This window comes from Cariama cristata, unplaced genomic scaffold (assembly GCF_000690535.1).
Source record: "Cariama cristata isolate BGI_N322 unplaced genomic scaffold, ASM69053v1 scaffold4894, whole genome shotgun sequence".
NCBI lineage: Eukaryota > Metazoa > Chordata > Aves > Cariamiformes > Cariamidae > Cariama > Cariama cristata.
The window spans coordinates 29,878-57,782 of NW_009613371.1; the positions used below are offsets into that span (position 1 = coordinate 29,878).

At 40.5% G+C, this 27,905-nt stretch overlaps 1 protein-coding gene across 1 annotated transcript in view; it reads left to right on the forward strand.

The window, feature by feature from the left end:
• Positions 1-16,291, forward strand: part of PTPN5 (protein tyrosine phosphatase, non-receptor type 5 (striatum-enriched)) — a 32,985-nt gene extending 16,694 nt beyond the window's left edge. Inside the window, exons 7-12 of the mRNA XM_009698975.1 lie at positions 440-519; positions 1,010-1,147; positions 4,503-4,613; positions 8,406-8,566; positions 12,049-12,162; positions 15,924-16,291. Coding sequence (XP_009697277.1) covers positions 440-519; positions 1,010-1,147; positions 4,503-4,613; positions 8,406-8,566; positions 12,049-12,162; positions 15,924-16,017 — 698 coding nt within the window. The 3' untranslated portion in view covers positions 16,018-16,291. The remainder of the gene's footprint in view (positions 1-439; positions 520-1,009; positions 1,148-4,502; positions 4,614-8,405; positions 8,567-12,048; positions 12,163-15,923) is intronic.
• Positions 16,292-27,905: the final 11,614 nt, after the last annotated feature.

The following is a 27,905-nucleotide window of genomic DNA, read 5'->3' on the forward strand; positions in this document are numbered from 1 at the left end:
AGAGTTATTGTCATCTGGCTTGCCTGTGTGTAAGATGTGTGTGTATGGTTTGGGAGAAAAGCTGTTTGCTGTCATTTCACAAACAATATTCTAATGTCTTACAAGCCAGAATGAGTCTGTTGACCTAACAAATTGAGAAATAATTTCCTGGAGCAGAAAACTGCTTTTCCAGAGTCACTCTGGGACACTGACTCTGCAATAGGAACAATTAAGAAGGCTTCAGAGAGTGGGTAAAACTGTCAGAAGCAGCCAAATTACTCCAACCATCCTTTCCCTTTTTTAATGTAACATTTTAACATGGGAGCTCTCCAAGGTCACTCCCATCTGTTGCGTGGCCATGAATGCGTGTAGATGTCTTGCTGTACAAAATAGTCTTGTGTCTCCCTTTCTCTCCTCTGAGCAACTGATAAACTATTACTCCTCTCTCTACACCTTTCAGATCCTCACAGCAGAGTGTGCCTTACCTCAGCTGATCAGGACGACCCCCTCAGCTCTTACATCAATGCTAACTACATCAGGGTAAGAGCTCCATAGTCCAATGTGTCTTCCTAGCCTCTGTCAGACACTGTTAAAGTAAACAGAATTGCAACATCCACTGGCTTTTAAAGGCATCTTAGCTGAACTGATTGCTCTTCTCTCCTCCTTACATTAACTGAAATCCAGATCTCAAAGTGCAATTGTACAGGTTCAGACCAGACCAAAACACACTTCTTGACACAAATTGCTTGTCAGCTGACCTGACCAAGGCACTGGATAATAAGCCTGAATAAGGCTCTTGACCTAGCCAGAGTCACCTCAAAGCTGTTGGACACTCATTGCTGGAATTACAGGAGTCCATATTGTGCCATTGCTCTATGTACACATGTGCAGGAGAGAGATAGAGATGGGAAAAACTGATGCCATGGAGTCACCGTTTCAACCAGTGGTAGCTCTCTCTTTTAAAGACTGAACCTTCAAGGTTGTGGTGGACATCCCTGTTAAAATTGATCTCTTGTTGTTTTGTTGGCAGGGCTATGGAGGAGAGGAAAAGGTATACATTGCTACTCAGGGACCGATAGTTAATACTGTCAGTGATTTCTGGAGAATGGTGTGGCAGGAGCGTTCTCCCATCATTGTCATGATTACCAATATAGAAGAGATGAATGAGGTAATGGTGTTACATATAGTCTGTATTTTTATCTGTACTCTAGCAGATATTTTCAGCATAGATGCTAAGCCAGCGAACAGAAGTTAGTTCAGTGGCCTGATCAATCAGAGCCAGCATTAAATTCTTCAGACTCAGAGAAGGTGTGGGCTTCTCTTTCCATTTCATTTACTGTAAGTCTTGTTTTGCTGTCTGACTTAGCTTACGCCTGGTTTTGCCATCTTTCTGCTCCCAGCTGACCTGAAACCTCTCCAAACCCAGCTCTGTTCGCAGATGCTCTTTCAAGTTCTCTGTAAAGGAATCAAAAACAATAGTACCCCATAACTACTAAGGTTGAATATTCTTTAATCAACAGAGTTGGTGCTGCTTTATCTTGCATTTATTATGATTCAGTGTCTATATCCACATTCCACTGAGGCTGTCCCTGACTTGCGAAAGATGCTAGTTACAATAATCAACAACTAGAGCTGACTTTGATATGGAGGACCTTTTCCTGAATGTGTCTAGGAAATGCTTTGGAGATACTGAAATTAAGATGCTGAAATTTTCTATTCGCCACCTACTTCCAGAAATTAAACTGTCATAGTGTTTCTGCTAATCCACCTAACGTGTTTTTTGTTTGCAGTTTAAAATATTGCTGCCCTCCAGCTGTTCATTACTTACCTGCTGAAATATTTGCCCCATAGCAGAGTTGCAAGAACCATGTGCCTAGGCTTCAGTTCACAGACAGCTAGCAGAGCTTACATCTGCCTTTACTGGCAGTGTAAGGTGTGAGAAAGTGGTCTGGGCATGTGTTGGGCTCTGCATCCCCCCTCATCATTAGCAGCAAGGTGTAGTGGAGAGATCCAAATGGTGTTTCATAAGCTGCAGCAGCAGTATTTGTCAAAGCTTGTCCCTGAGAACCCATTAGTAATTTAGGTGAGAGAGTTTCCTTTGGAGAAGAGGCTTTAGATGCTTGGAAGCCCAAGAATATGGGCATACCTCCATCATACACACAGAGTTACAGTGGCTTGACTGCTAGCTGGAAGCTTAGTGCCCATAATTATGCATGTGTACAAACCCTTAGCTTTCCCCGGTTGTGAAGTAAATTAAATTTAACCTGAACTTTAGTGAAAAAAGGCATGAACAAGACAGACACAGAATTATGATGCTTTACAAGTTAAAAATGGTCAGTTATTAAAGCTGGCTGATTGGACACAGCCTGTCAAGGCACTGCTGATGCAAAGTACAGTATGTTGCTGATCTAAATGTTTTGTTGGCACTAACATTTTAAACTCACATCTGCCTCTATCTGAGAGGCAGCACTGAAGTAATAACTTGCTCATTGATCAGAGTTGCCAGTTTATGGCAAAGAAGGTGTTAAAATGTCATGACATAGTGTACCAGGATCATTTAAGGACTTTGAGGGTTAAAGAAGAAGATGCAGAGGAAATATTGGTCCTGAATGGCATATCTGGTGATAAGTTCTTCCACTATAGTTTTCGTAGCAAGATTGTATAACAGGAATGTAGAATAACCTTTACATGTGAATTCCCTCTTAACCACACTGACCAAGTATTTCACGCATCGTACCAGTCTTGGGAAGCAGTGCACTGCAGTGCTGATGCACTGTATAACTGGAGCTTTCTACAGCCTATATATCATAACAGAGCTGCTGAGTCTTTTTTGATACCTTTTGTGTCAAAAATTAAAAGGTGTCAGGAATCTCAGCCATAAATACAGGGTAAGTCCTTTCATGTAAATGTCTTCTATATTCATTCCCTTTCTTCCATAACACATATATTAATGTATGAATAACAGGACTCAGAAATACATAGGTTCAAAACCAAAACCTTTGTTTGGCAATGATGCTAATAACAGAGGCTTTGTGTTCCTCCTCAGTGCAATGACTTTGCTAATGTGAGTATTAAAAGCTGTGTATCTCAGCCCTCTGTCAAATCTAATCTGAACTGACAGACAACCCACAGAAATGAGTGGGCAATCTTACTCCACTCCTTTAAGCAAAGCAATGTCTATGCTATTGATAGCTGCTAGCGCTCTTGACAATTTTTACAATGGATTCTGCAGTTTAAGAGTAGAGGAAGAAAAAACACAATCTGCGTAAATAATTTTACAGAGACACAGTGGGCCACACTCCCGGTGGGTTATTAACTGATGCACTATGCAGATGGAACAACACTGATTCTCCCACACAAAAATTTTGACTCAGTAATTTTGCGAGATACTTTCCTGTTGTTAGTCTTTCTCCTGAAGTGAAATTATTTTTGGTGGAGGAAAGCAAAATTATTTAGCTTGCTTCCTTCAAGACTGTGTACGGCTATGTAAAAGAGGAAGCTTACAGGCATCATCTTTAACTGGGTTTGTCCAATAGCAGATTCTTATGCTCCTGTGATAATGAGATTGCTTCTTCCATTATCACAAGGGAGTCTTTTTCTCAGACCCTGCCTTGTTCATGTCATTTCTTGCCCAGAGCTGGTTCATACACCATGTTAAAGTGCCATATTGATTAGTTTAAAGACAAACCTCATGCAAAAAAACAGAGTCTTTTTCAGTCCTCCTTCCAGGACAGGAGTGCTTACAAATTCTCACCTACTCATCTCTAGTGTATCAGTACCATAATGTAGATTAGCAAATGGGCTATAGTTTCTGCTTCTGTAACTGTCAGGTTGTGCTGGCTGTATCTCTGACTGTTTTAGTTTGGGGTTTGTTTTTTTTTTGGCAAGATCACCTGTAGTAGCCTAATAGCTCTCACAGCTATTGTTTCCTTTTAGTTCCTTAGCTTTGAAAGATTCTCAGTGTCCATTTGAAGTGGATTTTGGTACGTAATCTAATTTCCAAAATATTCCCAGTCATGTTCTTTTGTACAAAATCCTATGCAAATTATCATCTTATATTCAGAGAGCATTAACCCTTTATAAAAAATAGAAAATATGTGTTTTGTGTTTCTGTATCAGTGTGTACACACCACAGAAATATTGGTAACTAGTGTAAATATACTAGTTGTGATTATCTTAAGAAAAGGATTAATCTAAAAACACAAGCACATTGCCGCTGGCCTTTCTAATGAACCTTCAAAATGCACATCAGTTGCATAAAGATAAATAGGGATGTATGCATTTAAAAGCATTCGTTACTCATTACTTGATTTGTGCATTTTTAATCGTGCAGTCAGGCTATTACGAATGCAGCAAAAATCACCTGAAATGTGGTCCCTGTTTAGAAAGTGAAAACTTGTACTTATTATAGAAACAAAGTTTATTCATATTCATCTGTGCATGTAGTGTATTTAATTTCAGAGGAGCAGAAATTAACCTCCCTTAATACCTGCTTAACTAGATTTATTTTATATTGCACACAGAAATGCACAGAATATTGGCCAGAGGAGCAGGTCACCTACGAAGGAATAGAAATCACAGTTAACCAAGTCATACAAGCAGACGATTACCGTTTAAGGCTCATCACCCTAAAGGTAAATCATTCCAATGTACTTACAGTAGTTTAGCTGTCTAAACCCTTAAATGGAGATGTTCATGAAGACTTGTGCAAGATTCTTCTGCACAGTGTACTGCTCTACAAATACTACTCTTCATTACTGAAGTCATTATAGCTTTGGCCAGTTCACCAATATACAAAGACTACAGTAAAATAAGCAGTTAGAGATTTAGACTGCATGTGTACAATGGGAAAGCTACCAGGCCAGCTATAGTAGTATGGGATTCACTCAGTGAAGAAACCAGTGACTCGTTCTGTGCCTGTGCCTTCTGTCTTCACTGGTCATTTGGAGTTGACATGTTAGCTCATGGATAACTTCTTACCAGGCTTTGCAAGGTGTATTACAGACAGCATTTGTGGAATAACCTGCTAAATCTGATGTTCTGTAGAATTCAAAGGCTTGTTTATTCTTTGGGCCATGGGTTAGGCAAAGGGTTACTCATTACTAACAGGGAACTTTTACCTGCATGGGGTCTTACATATTTCGTAGTATGGGGAGACCCCTAGGAAATACTTAGATTGTGCTTCTTGTCTTGTTACGGTCATTATTAGGATGCTGTCAGACTGCTGGATACCTACCAGCTATTTGTACCTAGTATGACTTGTGCTACTATCTAAGAAGTGAGGAAGTTGAGAACTGAGCAAAAGACATTTTAATTTTGCTTACGTGTTTTCAGTTTCTCTCAGCAGTGGGACTACTGGTCCGCTTGGCACTTGTCAGTGGTGTGGTAGCACCACTTCTGTTCACCATGGCTGAACCCCTTTTATTAGGTATTGTGCTAATTTATTCTTTGAGCAATTTGGCTGACTTGAGTTTGAAGATGCTCTAAGGGATCGTTCCACTCCAAGACGCTAAAACTGTTGATGACCTTTAAAAACACTTTCACCACAGCATTCTCCATGCTTACATTTCTGAACATCGGTATCTTTCCAACTGACCATATATGTAGTTTTACATACCAGTAACCATTCTATCATCTTGTGGATAGAGACATTAAACACAGGTTTAATTTTTTAAGTACTTGGATGCTACTTATTCTAAAGTGCCGGAGTCCTGTTTTGCAACTGTTTTCATTGCTAGGTTCTAGAATCTCAAGCTACATATTTTAATAAGAACAGTTTATTTGCATAAACTTCATACATCTTTCGTCTACCAGATCTACCCCTGACCTAAGTATAACACTGCAATTTCTTTCCAAGCTGAAAAACTCTCCTTTTATCCAAGTAGTTTCAAGTCTCTTCAGCCATATGCTAATAGGCAGAAAGCCAGCATATGAAATCCCATGTCTGGATTGATTGTGGAAAGTCTGTCACTCGTGCTTTTGGCAAAGGCAGCAAGGAGAAAATCACACTCCCTGACAAGTGGGAAGTGAAGAATATTTACAAGTGTGTTGCAGGCTTGCAGCTCATCCGAATTTGTTTTTCATTTAAACAGTGTTTTTGTTTTCAGTACTAGTGGGACAGTGTCTCTTTTCCCCCACCCCTAAATGTCAGCAGGTGAACTGCTGAGTTCTAGAGCTGAAGTAAGGATTCCATTTGTTAAGTTACTATTGCCTAGAGCTGTACATTTGTCATTTAATAGCAATAGTGGAGTAGCAATTCCAGACCGTACGTGAGTTAAATGACTAGGTAGTGAAAGCTAGAGAAGAAGCCATGAATTGACTCCTGTTTTCCCTTAAACAGGAATGGTCAGAAACACATGATACCACCACGAGCAATATATCATTACTGCATGTGTTACAGGGTGGTCATACTTCTCTCAGAATAGCGGACAGGATTTGGCAAGTTTAAGAGTTTAGAAAATGCTCAGGCATTAGGGCAAGGCTTGTTTTTCTTTCTCAAAGGAACCTGCCAGTGTCTAGCCACTGATTCATGATCTCAGCCTCAGCTACAGCATACATGATGGTAGACTTCAAAATATCAATTAAATCTAGCTTCCTCCTAGCTGTTCCCAACTCTTTTCAGTCTCAAGGAAACACCAATAGAGAATATTTTGTTCGTCAAAGCAGAAGCGTACAGAACCACAGAAGTCAGGATTCTCTAAGCAGAAGCATAAAATTGGTAACAGCATAGACAGAACTAAAGACATTTGGAGTTCATCATTAGGACTTCTGCTGTTTTCTGTTTCTGTCAAATGAGTGACTACGTAGTGATTCACATTTTTCTTCAGATTACTTTTATCTTTTATTTTTCTCTCAGTATTGTTGACAACATTTTTATCATAATTTTTCACAACCCACATAAGAATCCAGTGTTCATGACTTGTGTGGCTCACGCGTTCAAGAGCAACCGTGTATGTTCATGTTTCAGAGCAGTGTTGATCAGATTTATTGTTGTGAGCTCAAGTACTATTCATGACAACTAGTTAGGCTCTCTTAACCAGAGTATCTTCTCACTAGGGTGAATAGCCTAAGGTCAGGGTCTGTGCTACAATAGTAAGACTCTCTTTTCCTAAACTGAGCTAGGCGTACCTGTAAGGTTCCTATGGCTGTGCTTCAGTGAGCACTTTAAACTTAGTGTAAGCTGGAACAGCAACTCAATGAAGCCCAACCTCTCTTTGTCCAGCTCTCTTGTTCCATCCCTTGTGCCTTCTCCCATATGCCCACACAAGCATTTGTGTGACTGTGGTAAGCCAAAGGGCAAGACCGATTGATCCATCTGAAAATTAATCCAGCAAGAGAAAGAAAAAAGATGTAACTAGACCACTTCCCCAATCTAGTTCACTGTGAAGCTATCCAAAAGCTTTGTCAACCAAAGAGAAGGATGGAAAGTGGCGCAACCACAGAGCACTTTTAACATCCAGTGACTGACAGCCATAGGGACTTAGGAATATAGATGACAGAAGCTATTTCCAGATTTTGTGCCTGGTTCTTTAGAAAGAAACAAATTTGTTCTTTTTTTCCTCCCCTCTTAAACTCAGCCAGCCATGTGTTTAAGGAAGGTTGTGGAAGCTAACGCTTCTGTTCCTGGACCTTTTGATGACGTTTGCTTAGCCCTATGCCAGCTGGCTTATGTATTGACTGAAAGGGTAAGGCCAGTTGCCTGAGCTCCATGTTACTATTTGGCACCTTTAGAAATCAGGCAGAAGGATGTCACTTTGAACACACGAAATCAGAAGCACACAGTGCTACTTGGCACTCAGAAAAGGTAACAGCACATTTGCTATATTCATAGCCATGCTGAGACAGAGAGAGAATTGGAATTTGTGTCTCTCAAAAAGACATGGACTGCAGCTAGATACAATGCCCACCTTCCATAGTCTCTCTGAATTTCTCACCATGTCTAAGGGAAGAGTAGAATTGTCAGGAAACTGATATGAGTCTGTCAGAAGAGAGAGAAAAATAAGCTCCCATTTCTCTGCCTCATCTATCTATCTAGCTATCAGAGATGGAGATATGGCTGCTGGCTCTCTGTCTGTCAAACACGTTATGAAAGCAATTATGTCACAAGCACAGCTCTGGCTTTGCTGAATGAATCTGTCAAGAGGGAACAGACTGCCTGGAGTGTTTTGCACACAGCTCTTGGCACTAAAAGAGCAGAATACTTTGGGGAGGGAGAAGAATTTTTTTTTTTAAGGCAGTTTACTGAAGTGCAGACGTGATATTTGAAATCCAGATTTCTGTGTTGTGTGGCTTGCCATTTGGATCTCCCGTTCCATTTAGCATTCATTTACTCATCTCATTCTTAAAGTGAAGGCCAGGTTTCAATAGCAATTTATAACCAGAAGTTCTTTTAAAACTTTGTGATGTTTGTCTTAACTGGATTGCAGAAAGGAGAAGAAGTCAGAAACCTGAAGCATTACTGGTACACGTCTTGGCCAGACCAGAAGACACCAGATCAAGCCCCGCCTCTGTTACAGCTGGTACTGGAAGTGGAAGAGGCCATGCAGAGTGCAGAAGAGAAGAATGCCCCAGTGATTGTTCACTGCAGGTAAATAAATGTTGTATCTGACTTCCGAGAGCTTCTTCACATACGATAGCATAGTGCAGATGCTGTCATATTGGCCATCAGTCAGACATGGGAGATCTTGCCCAGCTGCTTCTGAAATATGCTTGGAACTTCTAAAACTTAATGACAGTAATTTTCTATTACCAAGTGTTGCATTCAGATGCAGACTGAGCTGAACACAGAAGCTGGTGGTGGCTCAGTTACTTGTAAGAACAGTCTCCTTTCATTTGCCTTACCAGTAATACATCCCTTTGATGATCTTAACAGGGCCAGGTTACCAAAGATGAACATACTGTGAGTGAAATTGAGTAGGAAGACATATGCAAGCAGAAAAATGTGAACATTGAACTTTAAGCCTCAAAACCCTATGTTTTGTAGATTCCTTCACTGATTTTAAAAAATCTTCATTAGGCCAAAGACAATAATTTAAATATAATACATAAAACAAATTAAACAGTGGTGAAGCTGATCGCAGCAAGTACTAGTCAACAGACAGAAAATATATGCAATTGATAGTAAAACTGAAGTACCCATGAAAAGCCCTTGGCAAAGATGAAAACTTCTTATGTGGAAGAAGCAAAATCTTTACAGTGGTTTGAAGCCTGATGAGAAAATTGTAATTATCAATCACAGAGCAGAAAAAAATAGATGGAGATAGATACTTTTCTTCTGTCTTCAGAAAGAAGTAGGATGATGTACTTATCACTTTTAGACATGATGAAGTACATTCTTTTGCACTGCTAACTAGGGAGCATGTTAAGCAACAGCTACTAACCATTATTAAATCAGCTATACTGGATGATTTTCACCCAAGAGCATTTTAAAAAAATTGGTCTACAGGCTCTGAACCATTAAAGCTTAGTATAGCTGAATTCTAGTTCTTGGAAAATTGGAAAAGTTCCAGAGGTCTAAAAGCAAGTCCTGTTTTGCCAGTGTTTAGAAAGGTTAAATGTGATTACTTTAAAACTACAAGTCAGTTCTCAGAACTGTTATTCCAGGTAAATAGCAGAAAGCTTGATAAGCAGTGCAGTAATCTTGCCAGGGTAATATTTCATAATTTCAATAAAATGTTTTGCAAAATTGATCTTTGGGATTTTTGTAAGGAATTTTACATTTTTTAGGAAATAGCAGATGGTTGCTATCCAAAAGCCGATGTAAATGGGGTATTATCATACAATGGGAGTGTTTTTAAAGAGGCTCTTGGCATGAATGGTTGGTAGCCCGGTGTTGTCAAAGATCTGCCTATAAGCTAATATGGAGTAATCGCTAGTAAAATGGTCGTACAATGCCACATTTCCAGTTTTTCTGTGTGTGTTTTAAAACAGATTTTGACAAATTGGGGAGAGTTCAGAAAAAAATAAGAAATGGTTTGTAAGAAAGTCCCCTTTGTCCTTGGAAATCTGTGACTCTCTAAGAGCTCCTCGAAGTATTATGGTATTTGCTGCAGGTAAAGATTCTGGTCACCATGTCACTCTTTCTTTGCATACTTGTTTTGTCCTCTTGCGTGGTGTCATCCCCATGACACGGTAATAATTTGGGGGGAAATGGGACAATTTTATTTGAAATAACTACTAAGAGACATGGTGATAGGATTATAAAGTACTTTATGTGATAACTGTGGACCAGAGTCCTTTCAGATTATTCTCAGTTGCGGTCACTTTATCTGAAGAAGGAATTTAATACATTGCCTCTATTTGAGAGTTGTCTATGCAGCAAGCCGTTAGCCAAGGCCTGTGTTATGCTGAGTACTGTAACTCCTTTGACCTGTGTGGGAGATCCTCAGTAGAACATAATCACTGTGGTTTTGGCCTTCAGTGATGTAAAATAATGCACCTTTAAGAAAAAAGTAGATACAAAACTAATCATGAAGCTATTCTTCAAAGCAGCTTCATGTTAAAGGCAGGCTAGCAGTCCTGTTAAGGTCCTGTGGATAATGCACCACTCTTGGGCAGTCCTGGAGTGATTATCATTTTGTCTTAGCTACCGAGGGACCTGCAGCTTGTCCTGGGACAAGTGCTGTCTCAGTGCTGTTTGCTTTATCTAAAAATAGGTGGTGTTCCCTCCCTTTGCGAAACACTCTGAAGTGTATGGATAAGAAACAGTATACAAGAAATGTGTGCCGTGTTCTGTTTGGTTATGGCATCAATTGGATGACAAAGGGCCTTTTTGGTTTTGGGGTGGGTTTTTTTGGTTTGGGGTTTGGTTTTTTTTTATTATTTTAACTGTTGATGTACATCCACATGCAGCAAAGAGTCCTCTGAAACCCTGAAATATTTGAAGTCTTAATGAACAAACTAGATACAGTAAAGAAAAGTCAGGACATGAGGTACTTCAGGGACAAAAATTTTAAGTCGCATAGGTACCTCCATCGCAATTATTTGAAGACTGAGATGAGTTCTTAGTGAGTAAGACCATCCCCCAAACTTCCATTGAATTACCTTGATCATTCTGTAGTAGAAGTTAAAACGATTCCAATGTTGCTGTTTCCCCATCAACCACAGAGTAAAAAAACTTGTCTGTATAGTCAAAGAAACAGTATTAGGACTTTGCAAGCAGCAGCTAACTGCGAACTCCATTGTGGCTTATACATTTGTTGCCAGTGTTTTTGTATTACGACTTTAGCACAATTTAAATGGAAGCGGGATTTCCTGCAGTTGTGTCAAGTAATTATTACTAAGTATGCTCACTTAATTATTTAATGCGTAAGAAGAGCTGTCAGGTTTTGCTGCTAGTTTTTTATGAGGTACTAAGAAGAATTCACAGGTTCGATAGCACTGTGCCTTTGAGAATAAAATCAATTATGGTCATTAAGCAAGGACTGAATCGGATACAAAGGTGTTCAGGAAAGACAAAGAAATTTCTTCAATAGTGAATTTGTTGTATCCTGCACTATTTCAGAGAATTACTAGATAGTACATCTAATCAGCAAATGGCATCACAATTACCATACTGCTGTTAGCGCTAATTATTTAAGCAAGGTTTGTTGGGTTTTGTTTTGGTTTTTTGTTGTGTGGTTTTGTGTTTGTTTTTTTTTTTTTATTGTACCTGTGAATAAAAATAGCTTTCAAAGAAGCTATTAGAATTAAGAATCTCAGAGTGAAGGTTGCCTTCAAAGCAAGGGTTGCCCTCAAACCAAATCTAACTAAGAAACACTGTTTAACTGCTTACTTTCAATGGTTCAGTGACAGGTTCAATGACACATTGGGTCAGACAGTACCTAATAGTCCATTTTTAGCACTGTATGTGCAACGTTTACTGTGCATGGCTCATACTTAATTATGTTGTCCATTGAAGTTAGTATCTTTTCCTAGTTATGGCTTTATATTCACAAGCACCAACCTGGCAAAGGTTGGAGGGAGGAAAGGCATAATGGGGTTTGATTGCTTGTTTAGTGGTGCTCATTTAACAAGTTCCAAAGCCGTTCTGACATCTCCACTGCCTCTCTCTGCTTTTCCCTCCCTTAGCGCAGGCATCGGGAGGACTGGCTGCTTTATTGCAACTAGTGTCTGCTGTAAACAGCTGAAGAGCGAGGGCATAGTTGACATATTGCGAACAGCCTGCCAGTTACGGTTAGACAGGTAAGAAAGCCTGTTTCCTTTCTGGAAAAATAAAAAGAAAAATGGTAATCTTTCCCTTTCTTTAAGGAGAAACAAATGGGAAGAGGGGAGGAACAAAGGCAAATACAGGCCAGGAGAGAACGTTGCTCAAAGGAAGTTGTAATGTTCTAAGCAGTTTTTACTTGTAAAGTTTGCCTGTTTTATGAGCAGTAAACCTTAGAACTGAGCTAGATTCACAGCTGGCATCAAAATCTGAATAGCTGCATAGGTCAGTGCAAGATGACCTTTCACTCCCTGAGGAGTTGGCCTCCATGTTTCTACAGAAGCAAAGGCTCAGACATCTGCTGTACTTAAGTTCAGAGCCACAGATCAGCACTGTGCTCCCAGGAGGAGTGAAAAAAAAACTGGCCTTGCATACCTGGAGCTGTGAGCACTGTTGGGAGGGCATGGCTGCTTGGGATGTTGCAGGGAGGGGGAGAGTATGCAGTCTGGTGTGTTTGCAGACATAGGAAAGGAGCTGTGAAAATCTCCAGAAATTCAATGGTTTCCAGTTAAATTTTTCTTAACACACCACCTTGAGTTTGATTATGAAGTAAACAGACTTGAATTTTGCACCAGAGATGTTATTTTTCCTCTCCCACTGGTTTCAAGTGCCATCAAAACATGTCTCAGCGTTCTCTCTAATGATAATGATAAATGTAGTCAGGGGAAGAGATGTCACGAAAAACATTCCAAAGATTTTTCTAAGGAGAAAAAAAAAAAAGAACCTCAACCCCACGCTGAACTTTATTTCAGAGGAGAAATTGTGCTCAGTGGGAGGCAGAAAATGAAATGCTTGCTGCCCTGCTGAGGCTCTGATAGACGGGGACCTGCAGGGGCTTGGAGGTTTGGCTATTTCAATGGATTTCAGGCCAGAAAAGGAAAGGTTCCTTGAGAAAAAGAAAACCAGAATATGAATAGTGAGTGCTGATTATCCATGGCCCAGTGAAATATCTGGCTGGATCTGAAATATCTTGTCTCTGTGACTAATGTTACACAGGAAAATAGCCATACAAATGAAGGTTGAAGACACCTGCTTACAATGTGCATGATACAGAAGGCCAATTAAAAATACTAGCTTTGCAGGGAGAAGGGAACTGGCAGTCATTTGCAGAGGCTGAAGAAGGGAGATCACACTTACAGGATGCCATGAAGGGAAGGGAAGACTGCAGGGACCTCTGTAGCTGCCATATACCTTCTTAGGAGTGGGAAGGGGTAGGAAAAAGCCATTTAAATGTCATGGGAGAAAATACTCAAGATGGAAAGCAGTCGAATCACCATCCTTGCTACAGAAGAGCATGGTTTCTTCAAAGACTGAAACATAGGGCTTGTAGTCTCTTGGAAATCATGCTGCCATCCACTGTCATTTTTACTAAACCCCCCATAAAAGCTCTGGGTGACTTTAAAAGAAGCATGAGAGGATGAGACAGTGTCCAGGCAGCTATAGGAGGGAAAACCCTCTCTGTCTCCTCCTCTTGTCTGGTGGTTACTGGCTAGAGAAAATAGGGTGGATGGGAAGGAATCACCAGGGACTTAGGGCAAGAGGGTTGGACACAGGCCAGAGCAGACATGTAAAGGAATGCACCTCACTGCTTCGCAGCAGTAGAGGGATTGACATGACCCATGAGAACCACCTTTGAGGTTGCTGCGGGGGTGAAAGGAACAAATGTTTCTTTCCCTGCATTCCCTCACAGATCCCTTGGAAAAATTCTGTGCACTGGGCTTTGCACCAGTGGCCAACAGTTGGTCCTAAAATAACCTAGTATGACTAAGGAGAGGAAGCGATCATTCCAGTGTCCTTCCCACAGTGCTGAGAGACATTTGCTGTTCTTTCCCACAATGCAACACAGATTTGAAAGGTTTCTGTGGCAAATAGGGGTGAAAACATTTCTCTGTTCTGTGCTAAAGCCTGGACAGCAAGCACATGTCATGGTGTGCATGTGTGTGGGAAGGAGAGGAAGCCACTGTATAGCAGGGAACCAGATAAAAAGGAAAATAATTTCTTGTGGTCTGAAACTCAATGGCCACCCTAGTGCTTCTGTTGCTACAACTTCAGGGTGCAGGCTCACTGTTAATGGGATTGCATGGGGAGTAATTGCCAGATATGACTAACATTCCTTGTGTGTCATGGGCTGACAGAAATACATTTCCATGCTGTGTGTGGCACAGAAGGACTCAGAAACGGATCAACTGTGAGCTTGTATTAAGTAGAGCAGATGGGGAGGAGCTTTTCAGCTAGGACATAGTTTCTTTAGAAACACAGTGTGTGTTTCCCGCCTTTGCTTATTGATGAGAAATTGGAGTATGGGTCCCTGCCCTTCCCTGCTCATTGTTAAGTGTTATTTCAAGCAGCAGCTTAACAAAATAACTGCAGGAGGCTGAAGGAGGAGATTGTCTTGTCCACACATCTACCCCTTACTGGTATGGTTGCTGTGTGACCCACAATTATAAGCTGGACCCCACAGAAGAGGGCAGTCCGCAGGGAAGATGGTAGCAGTCTGCTGTCCGTTTGGCTCAGAGGAAGCAACTTTTCATTAATTTCCTCTGGTGAAGGTTTTTGAGGAAATACACCACATATGCTCTTCCTCAGACTGACAGAGTCTGGTTTGCTCTGGCCACATGTGGCTTCCCATGTTCCTCAACCCCACTTGCTGTTTCAGCCTCCTTTTGGCACTGCATTCCCAGGATCTGTGCACCAGTACCAGTGCTGGCACAATTCTGCATACATCTGCTGTGAATTTGAGCTGTGGGGTTTAATTATTTTCATAATGGATTATCAAGAGATCATATCATTGTCGATAGGAGTACACTCCTAGCAGAATTTTAAATGTTTGTAAAATCTCCTTAAAATGGACAACTTTATCCTTGTTCTTTTTGTTCATTTCTGTCTCCTGCTGTAGTACTCATGTGTTGATTAATATGCTACTTGCAGAAATACACAGGCTAATGATACATGGAAAAGCAACCTGTTTCTGCTCCTGCTTGCATTTCTTTTCAGGTTTGCCGTTTTAAAGAGAACAGCAAAAGCTGAAATAAAAGCTGAACCAAAACAGATTACTGTGCTGGGAGTCTTTTACTGATCAAGGTGTGCATGGCAGTCAATTCAGTTACAAATTGACTTGTCTTTTGTTAAAGTTCCATTGTCTGTTCCGAAATCCTGATGGCCATCCCCTAGTTCCCTGGTGAACTTGCCAAAAGCACAACGTATGATGGTACGGAGGAAAGAACCCTCATTCCAGAATAGGAAAGGCGTGTGCTACATCAGTTGTCTGGCCTGGCCCTCTGTACTGCTGAATTCAGTCCCAAGGGCAGCTGTGAAGACTTGGATAAGCTACTTCCCTTCTTTATTTCCCCTGCTCCCAGCTATCCATCTAGAGCTTTGGGTGGAGGTTGCTTTTCATGGTGTTTTAAAATGGTGCTTGGAGTATGAGTGCTCCAGTAACATGAATGTAAATGATGATGGTATTGCCTTACTGTATGAGGGCCTCTGCCCAGAAGAGTGAAGGTAAAACCCGTTCCTGTTCCGACTGCCTTCTGTTCCTTGGTTAGCAGACTTTCAAAATGGAGCTCAAGGTCAGACTGCGAGCTGGTTGCAATCAGTGAGCGCTTTTCACTCATTTCAGGCATGTTTGGAATAGACCTTTTGTGCGTAACACAAGCTTCATGTTAGCTGTGCCATTTCCTCATATGTTTGCAGGTAATAAAGCTGCTGTTTCCCTCCGCTTTTTTTCTTTCCTTTTCAGGGGAGGAATGATCCAGACTTGTGAACAGTATCAATTTGTCCATCATGTCATGAGCTTATACGGAAAACAGCTTTCTAGAGCAGCAGAAGAATAAGTGTTCATTATATTCCTAAAGGCTAAGACCAAGAGAACTTTTGACTGCATTCAGATATATTTCGATCTGATGAGACACACATGGTAACCTGGCTGTCTTAGCTGGAAAGAAAGATATATTATTTTACTTTGACATTGCTTTTATGCTCTTGTTTGCATTGACATTTAAGAGCTGAGGTACACCTTGTCTTAAACATATGTGACAGGACATAATCTTCACCAAAAAAGGCTTATTTATACTGTAAATAAGAATAGTAGCTTCATTTGTTACAAAAAGCAAGAAAAAAATCAGAAAAAATATACTGTCTTCAGTTTGCTATTTTTAAAATATCATTGCTAATATATCCAAATACAGTGTGAAACTTTTTGAATTGTCATGCTGAAACGTGCCGTATGTTGACTAAGCTTGAAAGTAACTTTTTGCCTCTTTCTGATTGTTTTTACGTATAAAATTACCGAATACTGTGTATATCGTAAACCTTCTGAGCCTCTGCGTTGAAAGATTCAAGTAGATTCACATTGAAATGATGTTTCACACATCATATTTGCTTGTTTATTTTTTCTAAAGCAGTTCACCACTAGTGTTATCCGAACTAAGGGGGAAAAATATTTCAATGATGTGAGTCAAATTCTTACCTCCAATTCTTACCAGCAGTGTACCCCAGTATCATGACAGCTGCATGAATCTGAGGTGAATAGTAGAAGTTAATATGAACATAAATTCTTCACACTTTACCTTTTCTTTGTCAATATTTTGGCATCTCAGTCTGCAAACAGATTTGATTTTTGCAAATAGTTTCTCTTTTTATGTAGATAGACTACAATCCAAATACAATTTCCCCTGAAATTTGAGGTTTGAAATCAGGTGAGGAATTTTGTGAGTTGAATTCATATTTATTAAAAATAAAATCACTTGTATTCTATAAATTTAAACTTGTTTCAAAGCTTTGAGGGTGACCGGGTGCCCAGTGCTCATTGAAATTAATGCAAATCCTATAGGCAGCTTTAAAAAAAAAAAAAATCAATCTGAATGTGTTGGCTGCTTTTTGATAAATTTGTGCTCAAACCAAATTTAGACAACTGTTAGCCTGTTCTAATCACTAGTCCAGGCAGCAGTGTTTCCTTTTCAGTAATACAGACTGCTGCCCATGCTGTTCTTTTTAGATCTCAGTCAGGCTGTGAAGACTGTAGTTTGTGTTTAATGCTTAGAGGTGAGCACATGTTTAAGTGCTTTATTGAGCAGAGAAAAATGGAGGTACACAGGACCCTTAACATGAAAGATGAGTGTTTTGTGAATAGAAGCTGTAATGATCTACTAAAAATGTTTTTGCTTCTCTTTATTTGTAACAATAACCAAAACCCACTGCTTTTATTACTGCAGGAGATTCTGAGAATTTACTGCACTTCCTAATCAGGAGAAGATAAAGCAGCTCTCAGAACAATAAGGGCTGATGCTGCTCCCACTGAAGTTTTGCCATTGACGTCAGTAGGTGCAGGGTAGGGCCTGAAATGTTATGCCTACAACTTCATCACTGTGGGGAAAGTTTCCCAATATTTCAATACACATCCTTTGTGTTTATTCTGTATCCATGAACCTGTAAAAATCCTGTCAGCAGGGTTTGCATGAATATGTGGCAAAATGTGTTATCTTTAAACCACTTGATTTTATTGCTGTATTTAAAATATTTCCTTCAGTGAGAAACTAGCAGGAAGAACTGGCATTCTTTTTAAAAATACTGGTGGTAGTCATTAAATAGAGCAATAAACTTAAGCTTTTGAGCATAACATGACTGTTAGTTTTATGTAAACCTTGCTAGGTATATTCACCCCACTGCTACCAATTCTTTCAAGGTGGTAACACTATTCCATCTAAGCATTCCTCAGAAATAACAAAAGCACCACTGATGTTCTGAATAACATTGTAAGTGGGACTCCCTGTAAATGTTTTCAGCTGTTCCGTGCCCTTCAGTGTCAAACTGAACTCGGTGAATAATTCACTAGTTTCGTCATCAGCTCCCTGTGCATCTGCTAAAGAATATTTGTTGATGATTGATAGGACTGTGCGTATAGGAGCAAAGTTCAATGTATAAGTTGCCTCCTCTACAAGGAGACTTTCTAGAGGAGAATTGGTTTATGGCAAACAAGGTATAAAGGGCTCTAACATACTGACTTTGAGGTCCTTGCGCAGATCCTCAGCAGGTATTAGTTGGCAGTGCTTCACTGACTTGAGTGCAAGTAAACAATTTATACTGATGAAGGAAATCTGGCCTGCTGTCCACTCCCATTCTATGTATGTGGATGTCCTGAGAGAGTGGTCATTGATAAAATCAGGCTGCTTTGCATCAATTCACTAGGCTGACATTTGCTTTCTACTAGTTGCACAGTCTGGTTGAGGGCTGCACTGTTGTCGTCTCACACCAGGCGACAGCATGCCACTTGGTTGCGATCAAAATATTCAAATGCCTCTTGAAGTGTTAATTTTGCCTAACAGATGTGGACCTAATCCTCCTATTTACTCTTTGGCCTTACTGTAATTAACATATCTCTCTCTTCATGCTCTCTCTCTTTTGTGCTCACACTCTCTCCCCCGCCTTTCTCTTCTGTGCATGCGCTCGCTGCCCCCTGCCCCCTTGTATCAGCTGTTGTGGTCTCTTCTGACAGCTGAGGTAGTCTGAAGAAGTGCTTAGGATCAGCAGAAAGGAGCTCTGGCCATGCAGAAGCACTTGAGATGAGTGAGGCTGCTGGTTCTGTAATCAGTAGATTTGAAACTGAGCTGACAATGGGAACTAAGCTAAGCTATGTGTCTTACTATACTTCTCTTTTTACTGGGCACTCTTTTTCTATTAAAAGAAAATTCCTAGCACGCTTCATCCACTCTCTCTAACTCACTGCCCAGGCCTCTTTGTACCAGAGACTACAGCGTTAATACCTGTAGTCACAGTTGTTTCCCAGAGGACTGAATTCTTTTCTCCAGGTGGCTTAACTTGAGATTATTTTATTTAGAACCAACTGTGATGTGTTCTGTTTCATAAGCTTTTTCACACTTCGTGAACAGGGCAGAGCATAGCTCAATGCCTCTCTTGTTTGCTATCACACTTAAGTAGTGTTATCCTGTTTATGTTTCTGTCATGGCAATAGACTGATGAACACACTGTCCTTTTGTAGATACTCTGAGATCAGCAGATACAGAGTTACATAAAAAAAAGTAAGGTTGCACTTGAGAGTAAGAGCTGTCCCCAGGTAAAGCATGTCTGACTCTCTGAAGGATCAAGGTAAAGATGACTTGGTCAAATTATTCTGAAACATCAACTGCCTAGCAGTCATGTACGGTAGAGTGTCACATTTACTTGCAAGATTTTCAAAAGTAGCTAACAATTCTGGACGTTTCCTCTACAGTTAGTCTACTTTGGAAAAATCTTATATTTAACCCATGAATTTGCAGTTGCAAAAGGGCTTGAGACTGAAGAGATCACTAAAGAGGAGCTTGGTTCCTGTCACTTCCCTGCTGTCTCTGCAGTGGAGGAACCATGCAGCTTGCACCCAGGTGGTCCTAGAAAGTGTATGTCTGTTGATTGGTGAGTTGGCAGGCTTTAAAAGTGGACCTGCAGTATTATTTTTGATGTGTTCTTTCCCTGGAAACCATTTTAAACGAAGGGAAATGGCAAATTTACAATTTGTTAATCATAACTGTGTCTCTGTTTTCGACATGAAGCATGAAGCATTTGCTAGGGAGAAAAAACAAAACACTTTCTGAGATACATTGAGGATAACCTTGTTTCTTCTGCCAAGCCTGTAGATTGTATATTTGCTGATGTCTGCGAGAGTGGCTGTCAACTGAGGATAATGTGGGGCAGCTCAGGAGTCCTGCAATAAAAAAAATTGCCCCATTCAAAAGTGCAGAAGAAATAGTGAATGAAAGCAGCATTTGCAGCTTTGCGCATAAGGGACAGGCAGTGAAAGAACTGCGTGCTCTAGACAACACCAGCCTTAATTTCTAATCAAAGTGAATTTCACATATTCTCAAAGAGGTAAATTCCTTCTGTTACACACAAGGAAAGAGAAGAGTCCACTCTCCTCTGAGTACTGATACAGATCAGGCTCCAGCACCTGAATACAACAGATGCCACATTCTCATCGCACTGTGTGGAAGTCAGAGAAGGGGGTATGATTAACTTCGGTGCAGAAGACCTGCCCAGGCTTGTGCAGTATGTAATCCCCAGCAGGGCAGCAGTGTCAGGTTTATTCAGTTGGTAGCAAAGCTGAATGCGGAGAAAAGCTAAATTATTTACTCAGAATTAAAAGTCATGTTGGCACCAGAGCTGGCAATATGCTCAGCATTTAAGAAGATAAAGCTTAAATAGTCTGGCAAAGGACTTGAGTATTGCAGTTCCTGGCTGTTTCTCTCCACTGGACCATGCTGCTCAACTTCTGTGTTCCCTATTGCTTCTTTATCTCTTCTCTGCCTGTTGCTTCTTAGGCTTAAAATAGAGTTCAGTAAGTCACTGTATTGCACTAACTTTAATCCAATATGTTGATAGTCAGTGTTTTCCAGGGATCATCTCTTCTCTTGGAGAGAGCTTGTCTTGCTAGACATTCTTCAGAGGGCTCAGCCTCTTCTGCCTACCTTTTGATCTCCATACATCTCAGAATTTTGCGGGCGGAGAAGTTGGCAGTACTGTGCATCTTACTAAAGGCATTTCTCCTTCAGGAAATGGTAGTGTTTGCCTGAGTCAAAGTTTTCTTATTATGTCTGACCTTAACTCCCCTAGTCCCAGTAGCAGCTGCAAGGTGTCTGCTTTCCTCTGAAAAGGCAAAGGCAACATTTCTCTTGAGGGATCAGAAGGAAAAAATCCTGCATAGATCTTTTTGCTCATTCTTCTTTGCTTGCTTAGCTTGTTTGCCTCTAAGAGAACACAAGGAAGACTGTCAGGAATTAAGTCAAAACTAATAAGGCACAACAGAAACCTCCTCTTGTAAATTAGCTTTGAATTCTTTTGTCTCAAAAGAAGGAAAACCAGATGTGATTGTTTTCACTACATCCACTGTTGTCTTCTTGGTCTTCAGGCTGTTGTGAGGAATATGGAGAGCAAACGCTCAAGCATCACAAAAGGTCAGGGTAATGAAGAGATCATTCAAAGTCATTCCTCCCCTTTTTGAGACATATGTCTGGCAGTGTTGCCAGACTTAACGATCCAAACTGAAAGATCTTCTCATTCATATGCATTGGTTTTCCCCCACAGCAGTGTGTGTGCCTGTGTGTGCATGTGCACATGCTCCCTCAACATGCCATGGTAGCTGGTGTAAGAACAGAAGCACGAGGGAGGATTCACGAGCACTGTGAAATGAACATTGAAAGGGATTGCCTGGGTTTTGAGTCAGTTTGGATAGGTGGGAGGAATTGGATTGAGTTGGCATTGGGTTTTGTTTTTGTTGGGGAAAATGTGATTTCCAGCCCAGATAGCAGGTTTCTCTGTCTCTAAGTTGGGCACTTGTTTCTGAATTAGAATATCAGAGAGGTAAGTGAAGGTTGGTTCCTTAATGGATTTATTAGACAAGCAATAAATAATACCTTATCTACTTTACAGCATGACTGATTCCATTTCCACACATTTCTGATTCAATAAACGCATCTGTGTTAATAAGAACTAACTTCTAGAGAAGGGAGCATAGAGCCTCTGTCCTGCTGGAATCCTTCTTTAGCCTGTGAACTACAGCATGTGTTTATTTTGGCTGTCTGTATATGGTGTGTTTTGCTCACTGGAAAAATCAATAATGTTTCAATGTCTGCCCTTTTTTTTCTCCATTTTTGTTAAATTTTTTACCTTCCTCTTTCTTTCCTAGACTAGCAGAAATAGTCTTAAAATCATCAGGAAATGTGGTATATTCCAAGTGGGCTTTGCCATTGCTTTTTCCAGGGTTTACCCCTAGAATTATTCCTGTCAGCCTGTGAACATGGCTAGATTTTTATGTTCTTTGGTTTTCTAAGTTCCTGTGTTTTGCAAAGCATAACCCAGGTGCCTCCGGCACTAGACTCCCTTTCCATTTGAATTTAACATAAATACAGAATAGATAACAGTGGTCTGTTCCAAACAGAAATCAAATGCAGTCAGTTAAGAGAAGCAGTTCATTGCCGCTACCTCAGCCTTCATTGCAAACAAGGTATGTAGTTTGTGTCCTTCAGGATGGATAGACCCGTATACATGTAAAATGACCTCTTGTACCTGCACTGTTCCAGCACTGCTGCTGTTAACACTAGTAAAGTAAGACAGCGCTAAATACACAGGCTGAGATCTGTAATTCATTCTCTTCTTGAAGTACCTTACTCATTGGGACTGATGTCCTTTTTCATATGAAGAAGGGTGACAGAATCTCAGACTTACTAAGGAGTAAAAGAGAACTGGTTAAAGAACGACCTATGTACTCTAAAGTTGTGAACTGATTTTTCTAACTGAATGAACTGGCTGGACTTGGAAATGGTATAAACTGCTGCCTGTATAACTTAAAAATAAACGAAGCCAAAGCCTGGCCATTTCACTGAGGTGTAAAAGGAGTGCTGGGGACTGACTTAAACACCAAAGCACGATTTGTTGAATGTTTAACTGTTTGAAACTTGGAGCCACATATTCTGTTTTTAACATGAAAAACAAGACTGGTAAATTGTTTAATAGTCTGCCTTTGGTGAAAGTTTTGAAATGGCGTCACAATCAATCATAAGAAAACCTGGGATTGGGGAGGTAATATTTATTTTTAAATAAAAAGGTATCCTTTAGGCCTACAGAAGGTTTACTCCTTTTAGCCTCATATATGAAGTTTTATCATCCTGTTATTCCAGGAATGGGAAACTGCTGAAGCCAGTGTAAAGGATGTAACCACACAGCCCACAAGAGGCCAGTATGTATTTAAATTTTGAACTACTCAAAGCCGTATTTGTCCAGTGTAAAGGGACCCAGGCATCTTCCGAGGAATGCAACAGTCTACACGCGTTCACGTGAGCTGAGGGACACAGAAGGGTCAGTAATGGTCTTGAAAGCTCCTCTCTCTTAGTAGGAATGATCAGGACCTTAGCAGCTGGAAAAAAAAAAAAAAAGGTAAAATAGACATAAACATATGTTCTCAAGAATGTCCTAATACTTTGTATTCTGTGCCTGGCAGGCAGGGTGAAAATTGACTGTGTGAGATAAATAGCTTTAGTCTCATATCTGCTTTGCTTTTCCTTCCCTTTCCAAGAAAGGAACCTTGTGAAGTACCACTCTGAAGTATAACTCCTTGAGATATTTTAAACCAGGAGTAAAAGAGCTGTGAAAAGTATGGCGTAGGGAAGGCTCAGTTACCTACAAAAGAATTAGTCAAACTTGTCCAACTCTGTTTTCTGTAACCGAAACTAAAATTACCATTGGCTTGCACCAAGTCTTTGTTGTGTGTACTTCAGTGGTGCTGACAAGTCTTTTCTTGAGATCTAGTTCACCTTGTAAATGTGTGCTGATTCTGTTAATAGCAGCCATAGTAAATACAGTGTCATAGCCACACTGTGTGTGATGAGTGAAGTTAATCTCTCTGCAGAGTGCCCATGGCTTGATTCACAGTGTATCTGTGTTCCTAAGCACAGGGGGTTGTCTGCATTACCATTTTGGTTTCTTTCTTGCCCACAGTCAAGGTATGGGCAAGTTGAGTCATGGTGATGGGCAGTAACAGACAATGTTATACCCTTCAAGTGCAGCCTTTTGGGCTGTGGAAGTCAGTTCTGGTCTCATCAAGAAACACAAAATCTTGCAATCTGATGAGGCTTCCAAAAGCTTATTGCTTACTATTAAGGGCAGATTTTCTAACAGATCACTTGCTCTCCCAGCTGAAGGATAACAAAAGGTAATACTCCAGCAGTTTAAAAAAAAATCTGTTTCTTACTGGCCATTTCTGCTCCTTAGCTGGCACAAGCTACTGGATCTTAACCTGTTACATTTTCATGTTCAGAAAATCTGTGGCCAAGGATGAACATTCTGATCAGGAAAAAGAAATATAAGTAAAGGGAATTCCATTTTTAAGGTGACAGGAGGAACTGTTAAAATGGTGGGTTGGCTTTTAAACTGTGTCACTTGTGAGCTTTGTAGGATCTGAAAATCCAAATAAACCCGGAGATATGTGGCGAGTTGTACAGTGGAGCAGGTGAGTAAAGCAGCGTGCTATATGCCTTCTCATTGTAGCAGTTGGTGCTACTGGTGTGGATTTGCCCCATAATGTCTGGGGGCAAAATATGCTCTTTCTAGGGCATTCGGGATTATAGAGTAACATCTCATCTCCTCCTAACCAGCCGCAGCCTTTGCTGTCACCAACACCAATGACCATTGGTATGCAAGAGTGAAAGGGTGAGAACACTGAGAGAGGGTGGTCAGAGGTGGGGGGGATGCACACACCTTTGGGCAGACCAGGCAAAAACAAGAGTGATCCCTTTCTCTTGGCTTCTTGGTTTGTAGGAAAGACTTTAAAAATCGTGTCTCTGAGAAAATTTCTGAGCAGAAGAGGAAAAAGACATAACAGGGTCTAGAGATGCATGATAACACTGTAAAATTTTGGAGGGTATATGGAGAGATACAGTCTAGGATAGAGACTCTTCACCTGTCTTCTGTGCATAAGGAGTCAATGAACATTTGTGTCTCATACAGGCAGGCTGGCAACAAAGGCCAGCTCAGCAAGGAGACCAGGGTATATATATTCTGATAAGGAAAAGGATCTCCTTGGGAGGATGCCCAAAACAGAGCACTTTTGGCACAGCTCTAATTTCTGCTGGCAACAAAGGAAAGTCTCAAGGTCATATGGTCTTAACATTGTCTTCCCTGTGGACTGTATCTTCTAGGTTGCAGTGCCTAATTATAGCTTTACCATTTGTGCCCCCAGATCTTGGAAAGGCTTGTGTTTTGGGGTTGATTTCCTTCTGCCCCAAGATCCTTCAGCAGCACACAACAGTGTCAGACACTACCATTCCTTACTGTATCTGTCTTGCCAAGGAACACTTTAAAAACAGGGAGCTACAATTTCCAGATGACTAGTACTTATCCCTCAAGGACTAGAATCGAATAGTCGCTTTTCTCCAGACTGCCTTCCATACAGGGACCAGTCTTGCAATAGCTATAGGCAGTAGAGGCCCCACTGGAAACAGGCTATATGGTGACAGAATTTTCTTCCATAATGTGGTCGCATGACCTCCCTGGGTAATGCACACCAAACTGACAAAAGGTGGGCTGCGTCTGTGCGGGGGAGTTTCCCTGCTGCTGAGGGGGAAGTGAGTAATTTTCTTCTTCTCAAAGGCCAGCACATAATCTACCTGCTATTGCAAGACTACAGGTATTGCCCCTGCATCAGCCATTGCCTTTGATGAGAAACATTTTGTCTTGCTTTCATTATCTTGGCTTAAAGCAACCTCCTTGCTGTCTTGGCACTGCAGTTACAATGACAGTTCCCAGTCATATCCACTGAGAGCAGGGTGTGCACAGGCCCTTGTTGCATTCACATATCCCACTGTATGTGATACACTTAGGAAGCTGAGGAGGTCCTTGATTAAGGAAAAGTGCAATGAAATATTCTAAATAAATAAGCTTGAATAATCCAAGCTGGTAGCAGAGTTTCTGTTGATTTTTCTGGTGTAAAACAGAGACCTTTTGCTATTAACAACAGAAAAGTATCTCTGTTCCAGGGAGGTGTTTGCATGGAGCTTTAGACATGAGTAGTCAGGGCCAGCTCCTTACTGGTCAGTCTTGCTGGAAAAAAAAAAAACCAACAAAAAAAACCAACAACAACAACAAAAAAAAAACAAACAAACAAAAAAAAAACACAAAAAAAAAACAAACAAAAAAAAAAACCACAAACAAAAAACCACAGTTTTACCTGAACTGAAGAACTAGTTCTTATAAAAACAAACTAAATGGCTTCATTCTGATAGAAAAACGCAGCTCTTTGGAACCTCCTGAAGTGAACAGTTTAAAGGAGGAGGATTTGTCTTAAACTATGGGCATTTGTGTAGACATAGGGCATAGGCAGCACTCAGGAGCTTAGTACAGCTTGTGCAGGACGGGTTAAGTCCTAACGGGCATTTTCATATGGTCAGTTTTGATACCTTTCTTGAATGACATCTAACATCAAAGCACCTTGCACCACGCTTGTGTGGCAAGGCAGCTCAATTTTCCCACTGTGCAGATGACAAGACAGGTACACAGAGAGCAAATTACTTGCCCAAAATCCTGCAAAAGACTGGAAAGAAGCAAGGAGTTGATCACCAGTTTCCTACAGACAGCTATTGCTCTTCCTGCTGCACAAACCTTTCTCTCCCAAGAGGTTTAACTGACTGGGGCAATTCTCTGTGTAACTTTGTTTCAGGGTTTCTTCTTGTATCCAGCCTTTCCCACTCCCAGTCAATAAATCTTTCAAATGGTACATCTCTGTTCTGCTTGATTAACATATTTTTTTTTCCCCAACCGAAGAAGTCATTTCTAGGAAGTCTTCTGCCTTATTGGAGTCTTTTAGCAAGGTGATATGTTCCTTTGAGATCCTTGCTGGAGAAAGCATTCCTGAGTTTGTGGAAAATCCTTGTCCACTGACAACACCCAAGGGTGAGTAACAACAATTTTGGGTAAAAGACAGTTCTTTACCTGGTGCATGCCAACAACAGACTGCATTTTCAGGTGCTCTCAGGTATATTCACCCACCTCATGCAAGGAAATACGGTCCTTCATCTTCTACAACTGGAAGAATGGTAAACAAAAACAGGTGCAAACTGCAGTTACTTATACCCATCCTCAGTGCTTTTAGAGATTTGTCATGGATCAAAGTCAGTGGGAAAGCTGTTGTTCATTTTAGCTGATGGAAGCTTGTCCTTATTGATTTAAATACAGCAGTTCTTGTTTATGCAAAACTCATGATCGAATGATTTGGCTAGGGCTGGAAGAATGTGACCTTTAATGCATAAGTAAATAAGCCTTTCCATCATGGATAATCTCTCCCATATGACAGATCTTTGACTGTCTAAAGTGACAGAAAGATCATACAAGTCTTTATTATATATCACAAAAAATCACAAATCATTCCTGTCAGTGTGCTGAGCACTGCTAATGAAAAATTTTCATGCCCAGAGTGGTATCTATGATGGATGTAAAGTTGTAAGAAGTACAGTAAGTAAAGCAAAGCTAATCTAATCTTCTCCATAGAGCAGACAGGAAAAGAAACCATGCATTTAAAATAAACCCAAAAACAGGAAGCAGGTAACAGGCCCCTGTCCCCTTTCACTCATTCATTTCATTAATTCCAATGTTTCTTCTTGAATTTCAGGAGACAAAGCAATATTCTGAGCTAAAGTTAATAGTAAATCAAAGACTAATGTAAAATGGAAAAGAGAGAGTTGGTATCAATAGAAGAAGGATCCAGAATGTTTTTGACAGTATTTTTAAGAAGTATGTGCTAAGGTAACACACCTTTTTTTCTTGCCGTTAGCTCATTGGTGGTTTTATTCCCACAATAAAAACTGTAAAAAAGAAAAACTTACTCACTATAGTGTTCCTCAGCAGCAATAAAAATGTCCATGTTTGCAGTCGGCCTACTGCAATAGTGCTACTTTCAAATACTGCTGTGTGTAGGGCAGTGTTTCTGATCAACAGAAAAAGAGCATGAGAGCAGGAACCATTACTTTTGTTACTTAGTTTTGTGTTTAGCATAGTGAGGCCCTAATGCCTCTTGTGTGTTATTCAGGCAAAACCAATGCTAAATCTTAATAATTCATAATATTATTCAGGACACATGTCCCAGTTCAGCCTGGTTTAATTTGTGATGTCCTATGGCTGCAAAAGTTCTGCCCTTTGTTCTTTTCCTTGATCCCTTGCTGTGTCCCTTTCTTTCCTCTTTCCTTAA